We start from the raw sequence: 17996 nt of genomic DNA, 5'->3' as shown, positions 1-17996 counted from the left end.
ATATATGAGATTATCTGTACAATATTTTATTATTTTAAAATACAATACAGACTGTAAATCTCATGGCAATATGTTTATGTATTAATTAATGTATGTATTTATTTTTCAATTAGAATAGTGCAGGGAAAGAATGTTGCCCTCCCCAAAAAAAAGCCATCAGGGTATGAAACCAGGATCACCATGCTGCAGCAGTGTTCCAGTTAGCTGTCATGGGACAAGATGTTAGATGAGGAACAATAGCTGTAAAATGTTGTACACTGTGTAAAAAAAGTAAGTATATAATAGAAATAAACAAAAGAATAAACATATTTTGTCTTTGCAGAATTTGATGGAGCCTACTGTAAATATTGTGTGCATTTTGGTAGAAAAACAGTAAAAAAATGCTTTAAAATTATACACATGCTTTAAAAATCTGGGGTTCAGCAGTTACAAAACTGAAAGAACGTCAAGAAAAATCAGAATTCCACAAAGCAGCAGTAATGGTTGACAATGATTTCGTATCTGTGATGCAACAAACTAAAACACCTGTACACCAGGAGTTGAATTCAGCTTATAAAGAAAGAGTGGAAAAAACAGGCAGAAGCTATTTTTATATTTGAATAACTCCCAAGTATTGCTTATTATAGTTGTACTCTTAGTGTGCTACTTGTATGTCCTAGCAAATGTGTTCCAAACTGCACTGAAAGAAACACTTCCTTAAAAGTATGTTGTAATTTTGTTGAGGTGAGGTCGGGTCACAGGGAACCTTTTGTGTATCTTGAAGAATTTAGTGAACCATTCAAGCTACAAGGCTAGATCCACCCCAGTTAATCACTAATTCATTGATTGTCTTCACTGTTAAATAAAACCAAAATCCTACAAGTTATATTCTACTTTTTTGTGTGCGTTCTGTGAGACGACGAGCGGGCAAGTAGATTTTTAAGAAGGATAGGTAGATTTTTCTAGCATTTTGTCCCTTGGACAATTGTGTTAAAAAATTGCACATACCTTTATCATGTCTATTACTGGACTTCCATAGGACTTTTTAAGTTTACAAACCATGCCCAGAAACTGTCTGGGTGTATAATACTTTTAAACTTCACAATACATTTTTAAAGCAATATGTGCACTCTCAGGCAGGTTTTAAATAGTTCACATAAGGAAAAACTCAATTGGAATATAAGAAACCCAAATGCTCCCCATTAGCCCAGGCCCATGTGCAATTGAAAAGCAAGGCTGACCATAAGAACAGGAGGGCGATATTGTTCCAAGCATAGCATGGAGGATCATGTCTCATTGTTGTGAGAGAAATTGTGTCACTTAGCTGGAATTGGAAAAAGGGTGCTCTTTTCACTGCTATGTTACTTATTAGCTAGTGTTTCCCGTTGTCCCGTTCCTGTTGTCAGCAGTTATTTTTCTTCTTTTTGTTAAAAATGGAACAACATACTTTACAGGTAATGGCCCACAGCCAGTGAAAACGAAGCACGGACACAGAACAAATGATCCAAAAGGTCATGTAGTGTTTTAATGAACCACTGTCTGAATTATTGAGCATGACTCTGGCAGTTTCTTTTACCGGACTGAGACCTGTAAAAACGACCTGTCTGACTGAGCAAGCCATTTGTAAACTGTGTACAGTCATCGATTATAAAGTGTTCCAGACCTGACCTACTTAATAAGGGATTTGGGCCATTGCTTGTTATATAAGATGTGATTTTGTTTTCCTGTGGGATTGTTGTGGGGTTTTGCATTATTACAAATCATTCAGTCCCTCTCAGGCAACCAAAACGCCTGAATCCATTTAATTTAAAGTAAGTAGGTTTTTCCTGCGCTCTGAGAATTGTTCCTTGTTTGCTTATATATTATGTTTTTTTTTCAATGACTATGAATGCAGTGATTTAATGTTTCTTATTATACAGGCACTGCTGTAGTTTGTGTTTTTCTTCAGACCTCTGCGGCCCCTATTGGGGGGTTGGTCCGAGGGTGAGTGAGTGTAAGAGTGTAAAATATTTAAAGAAATTCAAATGGAAATTCTGATTATACCGTAATTGGAATTCTCTGTAATTAAATCCCTTCCCAATTATAAAATAATGAGAGGAAACAGATTTCTGTACTTTGTAATGCTGTAAATGTGCAGTTTAGTCCCACTGGGGGTTGCATATCAGCGCAGTTGGGAAGGCAGTTAAGCGTATCATTAGTAAAAGTCAATGTTCAGATTCCTGGGAAGGAATAGCAACTTGGAATTGTGTTATTAGTCCTGTGCATTGCAGATCAGCATGGCCCCTCCTGGTACAAATGAACTAGTTTATGCTAGTGCCTTGTTGATACAGTATGTGCCCTGGAGATACATAGAAATGACACTCTGGTCATCTGCACCAACACAACCAAGTTCACTGAATATTAAATATTGAAAAACACATTTTCTTTATAGTTAAGATATTTTTCAAATAAAAATGTGCAGCTTTTTTGTTGTTGAAATTTCTCTTATGAAATTAAATAAATTCAAACTGAAGGGAATTAATACTGATTGACCACTGTGCCATTTTCCGTAGATTAAACTGCTCACTGCCTTTCACAATTGCATGAGAAACAAATGATGCACAGAAGACACAGACGTTTGGTGGATGTTTCTGCAAGGTTTTAATTTTGCAAATGTTTTTGGCTCAAGTAACCTGACTTCAATTCTCTGGACCTCATTAATTTCTTTGTAATCAAGCCAAAAACAGCCCATATTAAAGATTATAGTAGTTAATAAGATCAAGACAAGAAAATGCCAGTTCTAATCCTGACTTGACTTTAATAGGAAGTCAAGCTTTTAACATCCCCCACCACCATCCCTGCTGTCGGCTGTTATTTATAAATTTAATAAAATAGCCAGCCTTCAGATGTGTTCTTCAAAAAGATGTTTGAGACATGATACGTTTGAAGCTGGGCATGTTCTGAAAATAGGTCATATTTTTCTTTGTATCTAAATGCATTTCTTAAGTTAAAAATAATCAGTATAATAAAGTACCTGTAATCAGACTAAAATAGCATAATAAAAGGCAAGGTTTTCCTCTAAGCACAGGGTCGCAAAATTGAACTAAAAGCATTTCCAGTTGAACACACTAGCCTAGCTCATCTGGATAGTGTTTATGAAGGCCAATGAGTGTTTACAACCTGCTCTTAAAATAAAACAAACAGGGCTTCAGGCAAGTGTTACATAGAGCTCTGGCTGTAGAAGAACAGAGAAACATATCATTTTAACTGACATGTATTTTCTTTCTAATTGTAGGAATTCGTCATGATTGTGGTGTTTGGCTTGGAGTATATCATCAGGATCTGGTCCGCGGGCTGCTGTTGCCGGTACAGGGGGTGGCAGGGCCGGCTTCGCTTTGCAAGAAAACCATTTTGTGTCATAGGTAAGCACATCATGAAGCCCCGATTCCTGTCTTTTAAATCTGTGAGTGTCACATAAATGATTCCTTGGCCCTAAACCTACATTGTTCTTAAGCTTTTGGTTGATTTACATTAGACTGTAATCTCCAAAGGCTCAGGGTCTGCCTTGTTCACATTCTGTACAAGACGCTGATAACTTACTTACCGTGGCACAGAAAATCAGACAGGCGTAGGAAAAGCTAGAACTTGCCAAACCTGCACCTGTGTTGATTTTAGTCTTCAAAATGTCAAGTGATCCCTTTTAAATGTAGGCAAATGTGAAAGAATTAAAGCATTCCTGTATATACAATATAAAAAGCTAACAAGGGTAATTAATATTACACCATCCCCAAATATATATGAAATGTGCACAATATCACTGGTTGTTTCTTCTTCCCTGTGACAGGGATGGCTGAGTGGTGACATCAGGCCAGATGCAGGAAGAAAACAAACGCAATACTGCAGGGCAAAAGGCGTGGTGTGCGCCGTTTATTTAAACAATAACAAAAATAAAAGGTTTAACAAAAAACACCACAATGCTCACAGAGCAAAATAAAAAGATAAACAAAAACAAATCACAAACACAAAACACACAGGTCAGGCTGGGCAGATGCTGTCACTGATCCTGTAGAATTTTTAACTTTTCTTTTCTCCTTTCTCCTCTCGCTCTCCCATACTCTCCTCTGTACTCCCACCCTGAACTGAGAGCGCTGCAGGTTTGTATACTGTGGTCGAGGGGTTTAACTAGCTAGTAATTATTCTGTTACCCCTCGGCCACAATCTGCACAAGTTTATTAATTACGTGTGACTGCAGACTAGTCTAACACCGCACTAGCCGACAGCCACACATTACCACGAGGTTTTTCAATACTACTGGCAGAGGACGAGCTGCCAACCTCGCCTCTGCCAGAACACATTAAAATGAAAACAATAACAAAAACATACAGCTTCGCCGTCACATTTATAAATAAATAAATCATAATAATAATAATAATAATAATAATAATAATAATAAATTGCACAGGGGCTGAGGGGTACCCCATTCTAAAAATAAACAAATAATCATGTACAGGGCTCCTCGCCCTGTTACAATCCCTTTAAGGTGATTAAAGTTTTCTGTATTGGTACTAATGTAATTCATACAAATTGGAACTTAGTTTGGATGGGATTTATAATTATGCAAATGCCACTGAGTAGCTATTGTTTTAAATGCCAGATCCAAAAATACACACCCTCAATGCTAGCAAATGCTAGCTCCAGTCTAAGGCAAAATAATTACAAGGAAAATGCACTGGACAATGCGCCAGTGCTGTTTATACTCATCCACTTTAAACAGTGTGCCAGGTGTGACTGAGTCAGACTTTTCAGATGGACAATGGGTCCAAATTAGCTTCTAAACGTGGTAGCAGCCCTGATCTAATCATTTCAAAGGTTCTGGAGCTTTTAGTCGCTAAGCTTTATAATAACCTGACTACCGTCTTGTGGTTCAAGGAGCCTTGGAGCACTGTTTCAAGTACCATTGCTTGAGGCTCCTAATGTTTTTATTTAATATACTGTACAGCACTACATAATTATATGGTCAAAAGGAATCATTTTTCTTTCAGCTTTTTAAAAACCCTTTTTGTTGCTGTTTTTTTTCTTAACCATTGACTCATCTTCTACTATATTCCTCACTCTGTGATCTGCACTAAATATGTGTCTCTGTGGCTTGTCCCATTCAAGCACATGGATAAGCATTTTTAAACAGATATGGACTTCTTCTTCCTAGGAATGCCACACTCATGTTTGCTTTATCCTGTTATGTTACCCAAAAAGTATTGATAACTCTTTAGTTTCAGGATCAGTTATATGCAGGGGTTCAGATAACATTTAACATTAGGTTCTCATGCGAGTAACAGCAGAAATAGTTTGGTACTCACCAAAATTAAGGGTCATCATCCAAGTCACTATCCAGCTCCACCTCATCCTCTGATAGTTCAAACAATTGGGATGGCAGTGTCAGAGACCATAACAATAGTTTAAGTAGGAGTCCGGATTGCTGGTTATTACAATTTTTAACAAACCATCACACATTCTCTATTTATTTCAATATCCTTTTTAAATTCACATTTAAATGTAACAGCTTTCAAACATCGACACCTCCTCTCACCCTCGCTGAGTTTGGAAAGTGAAGCACCAACGAGCTTTTTTTTAAATCTCGCTTTTTGTACATTTAACATGTTTTGACAAAATGACAACGTAAAGACAATAAAAGTTGTTATAATCTGCAATAAATTCACCCGATGTTAAATTTGTAAACTATCATTGAGTTATTATACACTATTATATATATGGCTTCAGAGTTGCAACAGCGTCAGTGAATTGAAGAAAAAAAAAAAAGTCCAAATTTTGTACTGAAGCTCTGATAGAAATGTGGCCATACACCAAAATCCAAGCAGAATTGGACAAAACTCAAAATTAGTCAAATATATTCATTCTTTTCTTAAATTACTTTGTTTATTGCCACAGTAGGAGAACCGTGCAAAGGTATTGCGTTAAAGGTATTATTCTCCTCCTGTAGACAAGAAATGTATACATTAAATCAGCGAAGTGCTCCCCCAGTGTTTTCTTCCACAACAATATGTAAGAATCTAAAACATGCTATACTAAAAACCAGAGCAATACATCAATAGCTGCCATCTTTCAATATGCCTAGCATTGTTTTGTAAACATCTGCTTCACAGAACTTTAACGAAACAAGTGTGCTTGCAAACTGCACTGTGAATACAAACAAACTCGGTCCTAAAAAAAACTTTAGCTGGCATCCAAATGAACTTGGTCCCTTTGCTCGCAGATAGGTGTGAACAGCAAGCACATTGAAATATTGTTTCAAACTAAACGAACCAGACCGAGTCTGTTTGAAACTGACACAGTGTGAATGCAGCCTTAAACAGTTGCAGATTTCAAGTTAGCTATAACATTTTATAAGTAACCTGAACTCTGCAACTGTTTAGAAGGGTCTAATTAAGCAAATTATTAGTTCAATTGAGGGTCTAGATAGGTATTTGAGAGCTCAGTTGGAATGAAAACCAGAAGACACATGGTTAGGAAGCCCTGACCTAGAGGCATGTATGATACACAGCTGCATTCAGAGGATTTCAAAGAAATTAAAAGTCAGAGTCTGTTCTGTGAGGTGCTTACACTTCTCCTTACAGGTTTGCTAATGTAGCTGATTACTCATTAACATTGTGTGTCTATGCCTATATCAGAGTGGTGAGCTTTTTTGGCTATATGTGTGGCACAGTAGCAGCTCAGCGTTCTAAGCATACGACTGTCCTGCCCAATACTTCCAAGTTGAAATTCAAAACAGACGTTTGCGGTTTTTAACTGGGAAGCCCTGATTTTGTTTATAGAATGCTGCATCTGTTCCTGGATTCAATACTTAACCAAGTGTAGCAAACACTACCCATTGTTTTACACTTTGAAACAGCCAAACAAATAGCATTAACAAACTTCAGTGAAACCAGTACTCGACATTTACAGTACTAGTATTATTTAATCTGCGCGGCTGTCGACATCTGTCTTATCTCAGTTCTGCAGTGTAAATACCCACTCTTTAATAAAGCTCTTCACAGACACTTTTATTCTGCATCTAGTCAGAGAGAGATGGTGTATGGTCGATAAAGGAAGTGCGGATATAGGTTGACCTGACAAAGGAACTCCTCATTCGGTACATGATAACTACTTCGCTCCCAGACAGTTTCATGTATTTTTAAACACTAATGTATGGCTTCTGGGTAGCTGAATAGCCATGTAATTACAGTGTAATAACAGCTCTTCTAGAGTAACTAATGTGTTATTATACATGCAAATTACTTTGTGAACAACAGTGTGTTACCTGATACAATCCTATGTTAACAGACCATTCTGTGTAATTACACACTTATTCTAACAGTTACCATGTAACAGCAGGAAACATCAGTTATTACCATATTATGTGCTACTGGCTTCTGCTATAAAAACACCCAGTTCTTTCAACTAAATAATAAATACTGGTGGCCAGTGACTGGGTTTGAAGTGCAGTCAGGCCTTGTAGTTCATAGTTTAAAAAGGTCGGAACATCACTTTGCCTTCTGAATTGAGGGATTCAAAGACTGATCTGATAGCAGTCCAAAATGTATCTGAACTGAAAGCTAGGCAACTGAAAGAAAGAAAAAAGATGAAAACTCAATTTCAAGCAGCTTGTTTTTTTTTTTTTTGTTACACAGCTTGGTTTAAAAAAAAATCATCAACGTGTCCAAAATAAATGGTCTTGTGAAAAAAAAGAGACAGAGCTCCATGCAAGTGCTCCAGCATTCTGCTCCTATCCACTGCACTGGCTGATTGTGGATCCATCCCATCACTCCTCTTTGTGTCTCCTAGATATCATTGTTCTCATCGCCTCTGTGGCTGTGGTCTCTGCTGGGAGTCAGGGCAACATTTTCGCGACATCAGCACTGAGGAGCCTTCGCTTCCTACAGATCCTCCGCATGGTGCGCATGGACAGGAGAGGGGGGACCTGGAAACTCCTGGGCTCTGTTGTTTACGCACACAGCAAGGTGGGTTCACACAGCCACAGGGGATCATGTTTTAGGAAGAGCTTTCCATTGCAACTGTATGAGGTTGATTCTGACTGATAGGGTTACCGCGATGTAAGCACAAAAGCGTTTCCCTGTTTAATAGACACTTTTCAGTGAAACCCACCAAACCATACCACCACTTGATCAAAAGAGTCTAAAACTGCAGAAATTCCATTAATTTAAACTGGGAAATAGCGTGGGTGCTGTGTTTTTGATTACATCTCACTCTAGGTCTGGATTCTCTTTGTGATTTTTTTTTTTTTTTTTACTGTTTGGTAACAAGATGTTTCGCAGCTTCACATTTAACTCCCTTTTATATTACAAAATTGATCCAAGGAGCTTATGAAAACACATTTTTAAAATCCTTTCATATTGTCTATTTGTCTTTTAAAAGTTTAAGTACCCTTTATAGTCTTACCTGAGTTTTATTATCATAGACTGTGTGTTTAAAAAGAGTTGGCTGCCATCCTCAGTTCTGTGTGGTCCGGCGATATGTTAGAAAGAACAGAAATGAGGACTCAAGACAAATGAGTGCCGTGTTTCAGAGTGCAGCTCCTCAGCAATCAAGTGCAGTGAGCTCTGGATCTGACGGGGTCGCCAACCCATTACCGTGAGCCGTGCAATGCTGATGTGCTTAATTTTAATGGCGGACAATTGGTATTTTAAGCAACATTATATATTAAGGGCTTGATTTTCCACTGCAGGCAAATTGCCCACATCATGCATTTACTTTGTAGTGGGCAATTTGCCTATAATTTGCCCACGGTCGAAAAAAAGAGACCAGATGTCCTGTCAGATGCATTAACATTGAAGACTTACCTACAATATACTGTATTAAAAAAATTAAGACAACCCACTTTGTCTGTAACCTGCTCATGTACAGTACATTTCCATTTGACTTTTTGAGCAAATTTGATATTGCCATTCACCACAATGACAGCATTTGGCCACTAGGGGTGCTACAGGGGGAGCCTGTTCAGTTGATCAGTAACTCCTTTTTGAGAATCTCTGACCATTTAGCTCAATTGAATTAAGCCCAGCTTGAAAAAACTCAGATTGGAAGGTAAACAATAGTAGGTGAAATCATTGTGTACTGTACTGCTCCCCTGAGCTTGCAGTGTCATCCCATTCTATTGGTACTGCATCCTGAGATGTGATTGACATCCATAAAAACACAAACGCATTATACAGTATATTAAAAACTACAACTAGAGTAAACTGTGCATGTTGCAAATAACACATATATTACATAGTATAATGGGATCAAATGGAGGGGGGAAGAGAGGGAATGATGTTTGATCCCAGAATCGAATTTAAACAAGTCAATACCAACTAATACTAGTGTGACCATAATGCTTTCCTGTATACATGAGTGTAGGACTGTAGGACTGCTTGACAGATCCCACATGGAAAACTTGGTCATACAAATTTTCTCTCTTTGCAGGAGCTGGTCACAGCTTGGTATATTGGATTTCTAGTTCTCATATTTTCATCATTTCTCGTCTACCTTGTGGAAAAAGATGCCAACTCCCAGTTTTCTACCTACGCAGACGCTCTGTGGTGGGGCACAGTAAGTGAATTCTGCAAAATAAACAAGCTGCTGTATTTCTCACAATGTAATACAGGGCTTTTGTTTAGCCATCAACAGGGCAGATACTTGTACTTTCTAAACATTTACACAGACAGTTAGTGCTGTATTAATTTTCCATAGATCATTTGAACTTCATAATCCCTGCTTTATTATATCTCCTTGGAAACGTGAAAACATTATTCTAGACATCAGACAGGTCTGCAAACATTTACATGACTACTTTATATTGGTGCCTCTCAGACGAAGTCATTTTTTTAAAAGTTTAAAATATAAAAATGTCTCTCCAAAATTTGTCAGGTTTAAAAGTATCTTGCCATTAAATAAAATATACATATACAGTGAATGCAGAATAAACTGCTCATTGAAAACTGGGTATAGTTTAAGAGAAATGTCGCCGCTTTCATCAACCTGTTTTGAAAAATAGAAATACATTCTGGGGTTTGCTGGCTGGTCAGAGAAGCTGACTGCTTAGTCCAGGTTACCAAAAATGCAGGCTTTACTACTGTAATATCGTTGCTTTAAAATCATGGACTGTGCGAAAGGTTTTTTGGACAGGGCGTCATGTTGAGGAAACCACAATCCATGCCCCAGACTGAACTGCAGGAGCACTGGAACTGTCTTTGGAACTGCTTGTGGAACTGGAACATGTCTTTGGAACTGCTGTGGAACTGGAACGTGTCTTTGGAACTGCTCGTGGAACTGGAACGTGTCTTTGGAACTGCTCATGGAACTGGAACGTGTCTTTGGAACTGCTGTGGAACTCAAACGTGTCTTTGGAACTGCTGTGGAACTGGAACGTGTCCTTGGAACTGCTGTAGAACTGGAACGTAACTTTGGAACTGCTCATGGAACTGGAACGTGTCTTTGGAACTGCTCATTGAGCAGACCGGACTGTACAGCCGAACAAGCGGTACACACTACAGAGGGGGAAGGTGGCGTGGTTTTGCCAGGTCTGTCCAATCTGTTCGGTCTCACAAAATTAGGCTGAAAGCAGTAAGTCTCTTGCTGCCTGCTGCCTGCTGCCTGCACGCCACGCACAGAAGCACAGATTTTTATTGTGGGAGACTCTGTTGGGGCGTTCCTCTGCTTTCTTTTTATCGACAGAGAACAGACCTGCCACACAGAGGAAATTAGCAGCAATTCCGGAAGGCCATTTCAAACATAGCTTTGAAAGTTTGGTTTTCCAGAACCAACATTTGCACAGGTTTAAGATAATGTTTTTATTTTGCTTATGTTTTATGGTGGATCGTGTGGCATCGTGGTCAGAAGCTGAAATCAAGGCACTAAAATCAAAATAAGGTCAAACTTAAAGGAGACTAAAGTCAAGTAATATGCAGGTTCCTTTATCAGTGTAGGGATTAAAACACCTTCACATGTTTCCAGGAAGCCCAGCCTCTTATTTCCTTTTGGCTCACAGGAATTATAATAAGCAATAACAAAAAAAAAGCTGAAGTTGTCATACAGTAAGTAACATGACGCACAAAATGTAGAGAAAGATAACTCATTGCTTTGAATTTTCTTTTACTTTCCTTCAACACATTTTCAGATTACACTGACCACGATAGGCTACGGTGACAAGACTCCCCACACGTGGATGGGAAGACTGCTGTCTGCAGGGTTTGCTCTCCTTGGGATCTCCTTCTTTGCACTGCCTGCTGTAAGTATCTGAGTATGCACGCTGCTCTTTGTCAAGAATGGTGTAAGATAAGGCCACTTAATATCTCTTCAGGTTACAACTTTATCTGTGTATGCAAGCAAAGAATCTGTTTCGTGATTTTTAGGAAATTGTGTCATTCCAGCCCGAGGACAGTGATTAACATAAAAGATGAAAATTCCAAGTTAATTTCAAAATGATAAGCAAAACCTCAAGAGTGCACAAAATACATTGAATTATGTTAGTTAAGTGCAAAATAACGGAGGTTAGTGCTTTAAAATATGCCCCTTAAGTCTAATAAAGTCTAATAATATTTCTCTTCAATTATGTTGATTTTCTTTTTTTTTTTATCTGTTTTTTTTTTATGTCCAGGTGTATCCAGGTTTATTATTTATATTCCTCCACAAGCACCATGGCGTAATAGTGAATCCTGCTGGTAAAAGCGACAGTGTCAGTGTATTCATCTGAATCAGTTCTGCACACATAGTTCTCTAGCCAGTGCCTTACAAGTTTGGTCTGTCTTTTCCCCACCCTTCCTATTATTGGGTAAAAAAAACCTCCCTCAGTTTTCAGAGTGATTCAAATGGTTGTTTGCAAAGGAAACGCACTGTAAAACATGACCTGTGCTGTGCTCTGTTGAGAACAACGCCTGTTAGCATGGATGATTGAAGCCTAGAGAAGTGTGGTGCCTCCTCAAAGATTAATGATAAACGACTGTGTCACAGCTTTGAAAGCACAAAGGAAATGGCAAATAAACCAAATATCCTGTAGAATCACTAATTAGTCAGCTGCCAGAAATGAGGGCTGGGGGGGAGGGGGGCAAATTTTGTATTGGACAAAAATAGTGGTCACATTTTCGTCTTGTTTTAAGAAAGGCTGCCCTCACATTTGTATTCTAATAATTGCAACAGTCATATCTTAATAAGCCAAGAGATGCACACAACTCTGTGTCAATGCATTCTAGTTTATAGGCGGGCCTTGTAGGTCAAGTTAGGAGTAAATAAGTTTCAATGTCATTTTTATTTTTATTTTCCATTCCCATGCTATTTGAATTTGATTGCGCTCGTGCTGAGTGGTTCTGGGTTATGTTCCTCCAATATTGAGCTACTATATTATTACCTCTGGATTTGAGCTGCTTTGAGCTTGTCTGGAGAATTCTAAATTCTGGGACTGAACAGCCTTCTTTTTCCATTCAAATCATGTGACAAAATGATCTTTCAACTCTGCCAGCCCCACCGAGGCAGACAGTAGGCATGGCTGGCAGAGTTGAATGGTCATATTGTCACATGATATGAATGGAATTAGGAGGGCTGTTCAGTGCTGGCCATTTGGATCTCTAGCTCAAAGCCAGGTAAAGACAGACTTATAAAAAACTGGTAATACCTTAATATTGGAGCAGTAGAAAAGAGAATCACTGCAAACAACATAGAAGTGTAAGGGAAATGTAGTTACAGGTACTTTTGAAGCAACATACTTTTTAAAAGAATATAGTATAATAATAATAATAATAATAATAATAATAATAATAATAATAATAATAATAATAATAATAATAATGTAGTCCTGCCTTGCGTCCTGTGTCTGCTGGGTTAGGCTCCGGCTCACCACGACCCTCTATAGCAGGGCTAGGCAACCCTGGTCCTGGAGTGCCACAATCCTGCAGGTTTTGTAGGTATCTCGTAATCATCAATTGCTAAATACCTGGAACACATGGTAATTCTGACCAATTAAGCCAATCATTAAATCAATTAGGGCTTGGGTAAAACAAAAACCAGAAGTGTCTGTGGCACTCCAGGATCAGGGTTGCCTACCCCTGCTCTATAGGATTATGCGGTTACAGATAATGGATGGATGGATGGATTATTATTTATTTATTTATTTATTACACAGGGTATTCTGGGCTCAGGGTTTGCTTTAAAGGTTCAGGAGCAGCATCGACAGAAACATTTCGAAAAAAGACGAAACCCGGCAGCCAGCTTAATTCAGGTAAGTGAAAATATCACATTTTTACATTGAAAATCCAAACTCCTGAAAACAATTCTGCTGTAACTTTGTCTTCTTTTACAATAATTTATCATTGTATACCATGCGTTTGTGCTTGTTGTAATGAGGGAGATCTTCTTGTTAAAAAAAAAACCAAAAAACTTTTTAGTAAGCCAATTTTGTAGTTTCTATGTTTTTCCCCATATGAATTGAGCCAAACTGACACAGAACATTTTGATTATCAGCAAAGTGTAATTAATAGGCTCCCACTGTGTAGGTTTCAGTCTGTGGTGTTTCTTTCTAAAAACCTGTGAATGATAACCCTGTTACTTTGGCTCGAATTGGTAACCCCCTGTTGATCTCCAGTATCTGTTCCATCTAGTTAGGCTCCAGGATTCATGCTGTCTTCTTCTGAGATTAATATACTGGTTTTCAAAGGCCAGACTAGGCTGTGTAGATAGTGTTGCTCCTCGTTTTTTCCAGTCCCAGTCTTGTAAATGACTTGGGAAATGTGAATCAATCATAAAGGCCGGGGTTAGTAGAAGGCAGCGGCACTCCCTGCTCACTTTCAATTACTTGCGAGCAGTGAAAGTATGAAAGGCACTGAAGAATAAAGCAAGACTTTCACAATAAAGCCTCGAAGATTTGCACTTTCCATTGAAAAAAAGATGAAGGAATAATCTGGAAAACTGAGAGCAATGAATGATGTAGATTGTGTAGCTTTGATTTTGAGACACACTTTTTACATTTTTCAGCATGAGAGATTTTTTGGTCTATTAATGGTCTAAACTGTGGTATATTCCTTCAGGGTTGATTTATTGACCCACTTGCTAACATCACTACATACAATAAAAATACAGTGAAATAAGCTCAGCAAATAACAGTTTTATACATTTTAGGGTGGCAGTAATAGAATCCACTGTTTAGATAATTAAAATAGACCCCCCTATCACTTTGTAACTAGTTTCTACTGTGTAATGGTAGTTGTGCAATTTTAACTAAGAACATTAGATTTTAATGAGTTCTGTAACTGAAAAAAATACTCATTAATTGTAAATATACAGAAGTACTTTAAAAAATGTATGTAACACATAATACCCTGACAAAAGAGGCAAGTCATCAAAACATGTGTCTAAATTTAGTACAGCAGTGTAATCAGACACACAATGTGGAACGTCAGCTTCAGTATTAGCAGGAAACATATTTGATCTCAACAGGGCACCAAGGTTGTTGTTGATCCCAACCTGGTCTGCAAGGTAGAATACTCTGTGACCTTGTGTCCTTTGTACAGACCACCGCAGTGCCAGGTGTGTAGGAAGAGAATTATTTCCATTCCCAATGATTTGAAATCTAACCATGCCGTATGTTTATAGTTCATATTTCCTGTGCTGCAACCATTACGCAGGTTTATAAGCGAATAAGAACTTGAAACCTAAGCGTTTGTTACTGTGTAGCAGTTTTGAGTCCATCCAAAGATAACATTCAACAAAATATTGTATGACCTTTTAATGGAAAGAATTTCGAGATATGATATCCCCCAGGCCTACACTTCACTTTTATAGACAAGATGTATTTTCTTTACCAGAAAAGAAGGTTAAGTGTGTTTTTATGGAGCTGCTTAAGAAACTTTGACCGAGAAAGGTAACACAGAGCAACACACTGTAAGCTAATCGCATTTCATTTTTTCCACCATTCTTTCCAGCCATGTCTCCCTTCTGCTGTATTGTTCCTGTGGGTGGCAAAAACTGTGTTGTTTTTTCTCAGAAACTACGGGCCATATTTTCAAAGCGCTTTTCCTCCATTCTTTAATTAACTCCCTATTTTTTTGAAAAGCAAGCAAATGTGTGACAATCTTGTTTTGCCGTTGTGCTTCATGTGTTGTGGTTCCTTTGTGCCTTTTGTATCTCTCCTCCTGTACCAGACTGCTTGGCGGTTTTACTCCACTGATGCCAGCCGAACGTACCTGAATGCCACTTGGCGATACTATGAAAGTGTTCTCCCTCCACTCAGGCATGTATCAATGCTATGAATGATGATAAAGCCATGACTTGTATTGGTTTTTACTAATCTGCTTTTCCATTTTTGTTTTGTTTTTATCCCTGCTCCCTCTGGCCTTGTTCTTTTTTTTTGTTTTGAATATCCTGCACGTAGTGTGTATGGCGTAGTTATGCGGCTGATGAGAACTCGGTTTCCATTGCTACCTGGAAGCCTCATTTGAAGGCCTTGCATATCTGCAGCCCTACAAAGTAGGTACAAATATGGCAGCTGGTGTTGTACTTGGTGTCTGTGTTCCTGTAGCTTTTAAATAACTGGTATTTCTGTTTAATCTGTCTCTCTCTCTCTCTGTAACTCTGTTCTTCCTCTTGTTTTTTTTTTTTTTGTTGTTATTTTTTTTGTAGCATTTTTTATTAAAAAGGGTCACAGCCATCAAACCGTCCAATATTGTCCAGGCTCCCATTCAGACAAACTATATCATGAGTCCATAATATTTGCTCATTGCTCCCACATTGGCCCTACACACACTGTTCAGAGCATTTCACAGGATATAGCTTGACACCAGCCAAATGATACGCCTGCCTCTGGAGTTTCGTACAGGTAATAAACATCCAAGGTAAACAAAGATCTTATAGCAGAGCGCACAGATAGACATCGCCTCCTCTTAATGAACTCGGTGGATAGAGAGTGCTGACAACATTTGTTTTTATGTAACTGTAGAATGAAACATTGTCCCTGTCAAAGGCAAAGTGTTTCAATTAAATGGTTCTTCAGCAAGGAGTCCCTGAAGCGTGATATATTGATGTTGACAGAAACAAACGCTTTGCAGTCCCACACACATAGTTTACCCTAACCTTTTTTTTTCAGCGAAACCGATACGCACTCCAGTATTTTAGATTAATAAATTCACAGTTGAAAGATCCTGTCGGTATCGCTGTAGGACGGATGTAGGTCAGGTAATGGTGGAGCCTGGAAATATTGGGTGTACCATCTGCTGAAAAATACATAGACCAAGCAACTAACAGATCTTAAATCAAACTAATATAAAAAAAAAAAAAAAAAAAGATTCTATAAAACACTGCTGTTTTAAAAATCCTGAGTAATATTGGAAGGAAATATTTTGTTTTCACCTCCCAGATATTTTAAAAACTAAATTTGTAGATTCCTCGTTATTTCTGTCCCTTCCATCAAAGCTTTCCCAGCTCAGTCCGTCTGCCTTGGTATGTACTGTGCATTATGTGCATGTCTGCTCTGTGTTTGTTGCGGATTGTTGCAGTTTGTCTTGCTGAACTGACAATGAATGGTCTTCTCTGGATGTTCATGGATCCTCCTGTCTTGCTTGCTTGGAGGTTTTGTGCTTGATGGTGTTTTTTTTAGACATGTTTCTTCATGTATAACAGTAACAAGTGAATATATTGACGGTCACTTCTTAATATATAATTATTGTGTTGTATTTGTTTGTTTTTAACCTGTTGTGTGTAGCAATGTTTATAATAGTTCATCTGTTTAACTGTGTCCCTTTTCTTTTGTTTTCTAACAACTAAAGGAAAGACCAAGGGGAGACTTCTAGCAGGTTTGTTACATTTCCATTTCCTGGAATCATTACGATTTTATTTTTGGATTCTGTGATTGTCTTTATTAGTTATTTTGTTTTACGTAAGGTGAAAATGAGGCAGATTTAATTAATGTTAGATGCCCCCCCCCACTTGATATTAACATCAATACATGTTGAAAGTTTGTTGTGAACTTGCTTACTTGTAGCCTTTTATCAACCGAATTACCCATTTTGAAAGGAAAAAACATGAACAAGTTCTGGACATGATTCCCCTGAACAGTAAACATGCACATCTGGGGCTTCTGTAATGGCTTGTTTTGCCCCAGATCAAACGTGAAATGGAAAAACAAAAATATGAAACATCTTTAACTGTTCCCACTGTTTAGTCTGCCTGTGCCAGACAGAATGTGTTATTAGAAGTTTATGAACTTGGCTTTAATAAAGGAGGGGGAGCACCAACAGAGTGTAAGCTGTCAGAGCCATAACCTTTAAAATGAGATACTGAAATATCAGATAGCACTGAAGCTAACAAGATCCCTGCATCTCCAATATGTTTAAACTGCACAATATCGTCATTTGTCATTGTTTGTGTACACTTTCAGAGATGATGCTGTCCAGTCTGTGTAGCTGTTTGATGATGAACTTTTTCCATTAGTGGTTTATTTACATTACTCATTAACTCAGCACTGGTGGTTACAGGAGGTTTGCTAGGACCTTTTGTTTTGTGAGAAGTGAGAAGTGTGGTTAAATGCACTTTTCCATCAGCGACTGATACAAACTTCCCCAGGCACGCAGAAACTCTCAGTTCCTTATTGTAGACTACAACTGAACCATGTCTATTAAAAACGCATTGTGTTTTCCCTTTTCATAAAGCAGAATTCTGATATAAGCCTAAAAATTAAACCCTGTAGACTTTGCTACTAATACAACTTAACACTAATCCTTGATGTCAACTTTAATTAAGCACATTTATAAAACTGTGTTTACTATTTTAACACTAGACTAATTTGCACCTAAATGTCTTTTAAATCTCTTGCCCAAAACTGCTGCTGTAGAAGTCTGCTGGTATAGGATTATAAAGATTTTTTTAATTAAACACATACCTTTAGGGTGTACTTGTCTAGTTATTATTTCAATTAGAGTCTGTAATTGGCATATATGGTTTTGAAAAAGCATTTTAAGAACTTTGTACAGAATCTGTTTCCAGTATTTGAGGCAAATTAA

At 38.0% G+C, this 17996-nt stretch overlaps 1 protein-coding gene across 3 annotated transcripts in view; it reads left to right on the top strand.

The window, feature by feature from the left end:
• LOC117411107 (potassium voltage-gated channel subfamily KQT member 5) overlaps positions 1-17996 on the top strand; it is a 176278-nt gene that overhangs the window by 134089 nt on the left and 24193 nt on the right. For all 3 annotated transcript variants that reach the window (XM_034018245.3, XM_059024958.1, XM_059024959.1), the window contains exons 3-9: positions 3254-3380; positions 7798-7973; positions 9439-9564; positions 11132-11242; positions 13130-13225; positions 15374-15468; positions 16764-16790. In XM_034018245.3, the coding sequence (XP_033874136.2) occupies positions 3254-3380; positions 7798-7973; positions 9439-9564; positions 11132-11242; positions 13130-13225; positions 15374-15468; positions 16764-16790 (758 nt within the window). The remainder of the gene's footprint in view (positions 1-3253; positions 3381-7797; positions 7974-9438; positions 9565-11131; positions 11243-13129; positions 13226-15373; positions 15469-16763; positions 16791-17996) is intronic.

The sequence above is a fragment of the Acipenser ruthenus genome, chromosome 6 (genome assembly GCF_902713425.1).
Source record: "Acipenser ruthenus chromosome 6, fAciRut3.2 maternal haplotype, whole genome shotgun sequence".
Lineage (NCBI taxonomy): Eukaryota > Metazoa > Chordata > Actinopteri > Acipenseriformes > Acipenseridae > Acipenser > Acipenser ruthenus.
Note: the sequence above shows the minus strand (reverse complement) of the source record. Positions and strands in the feature narration are given on the sequence as shown.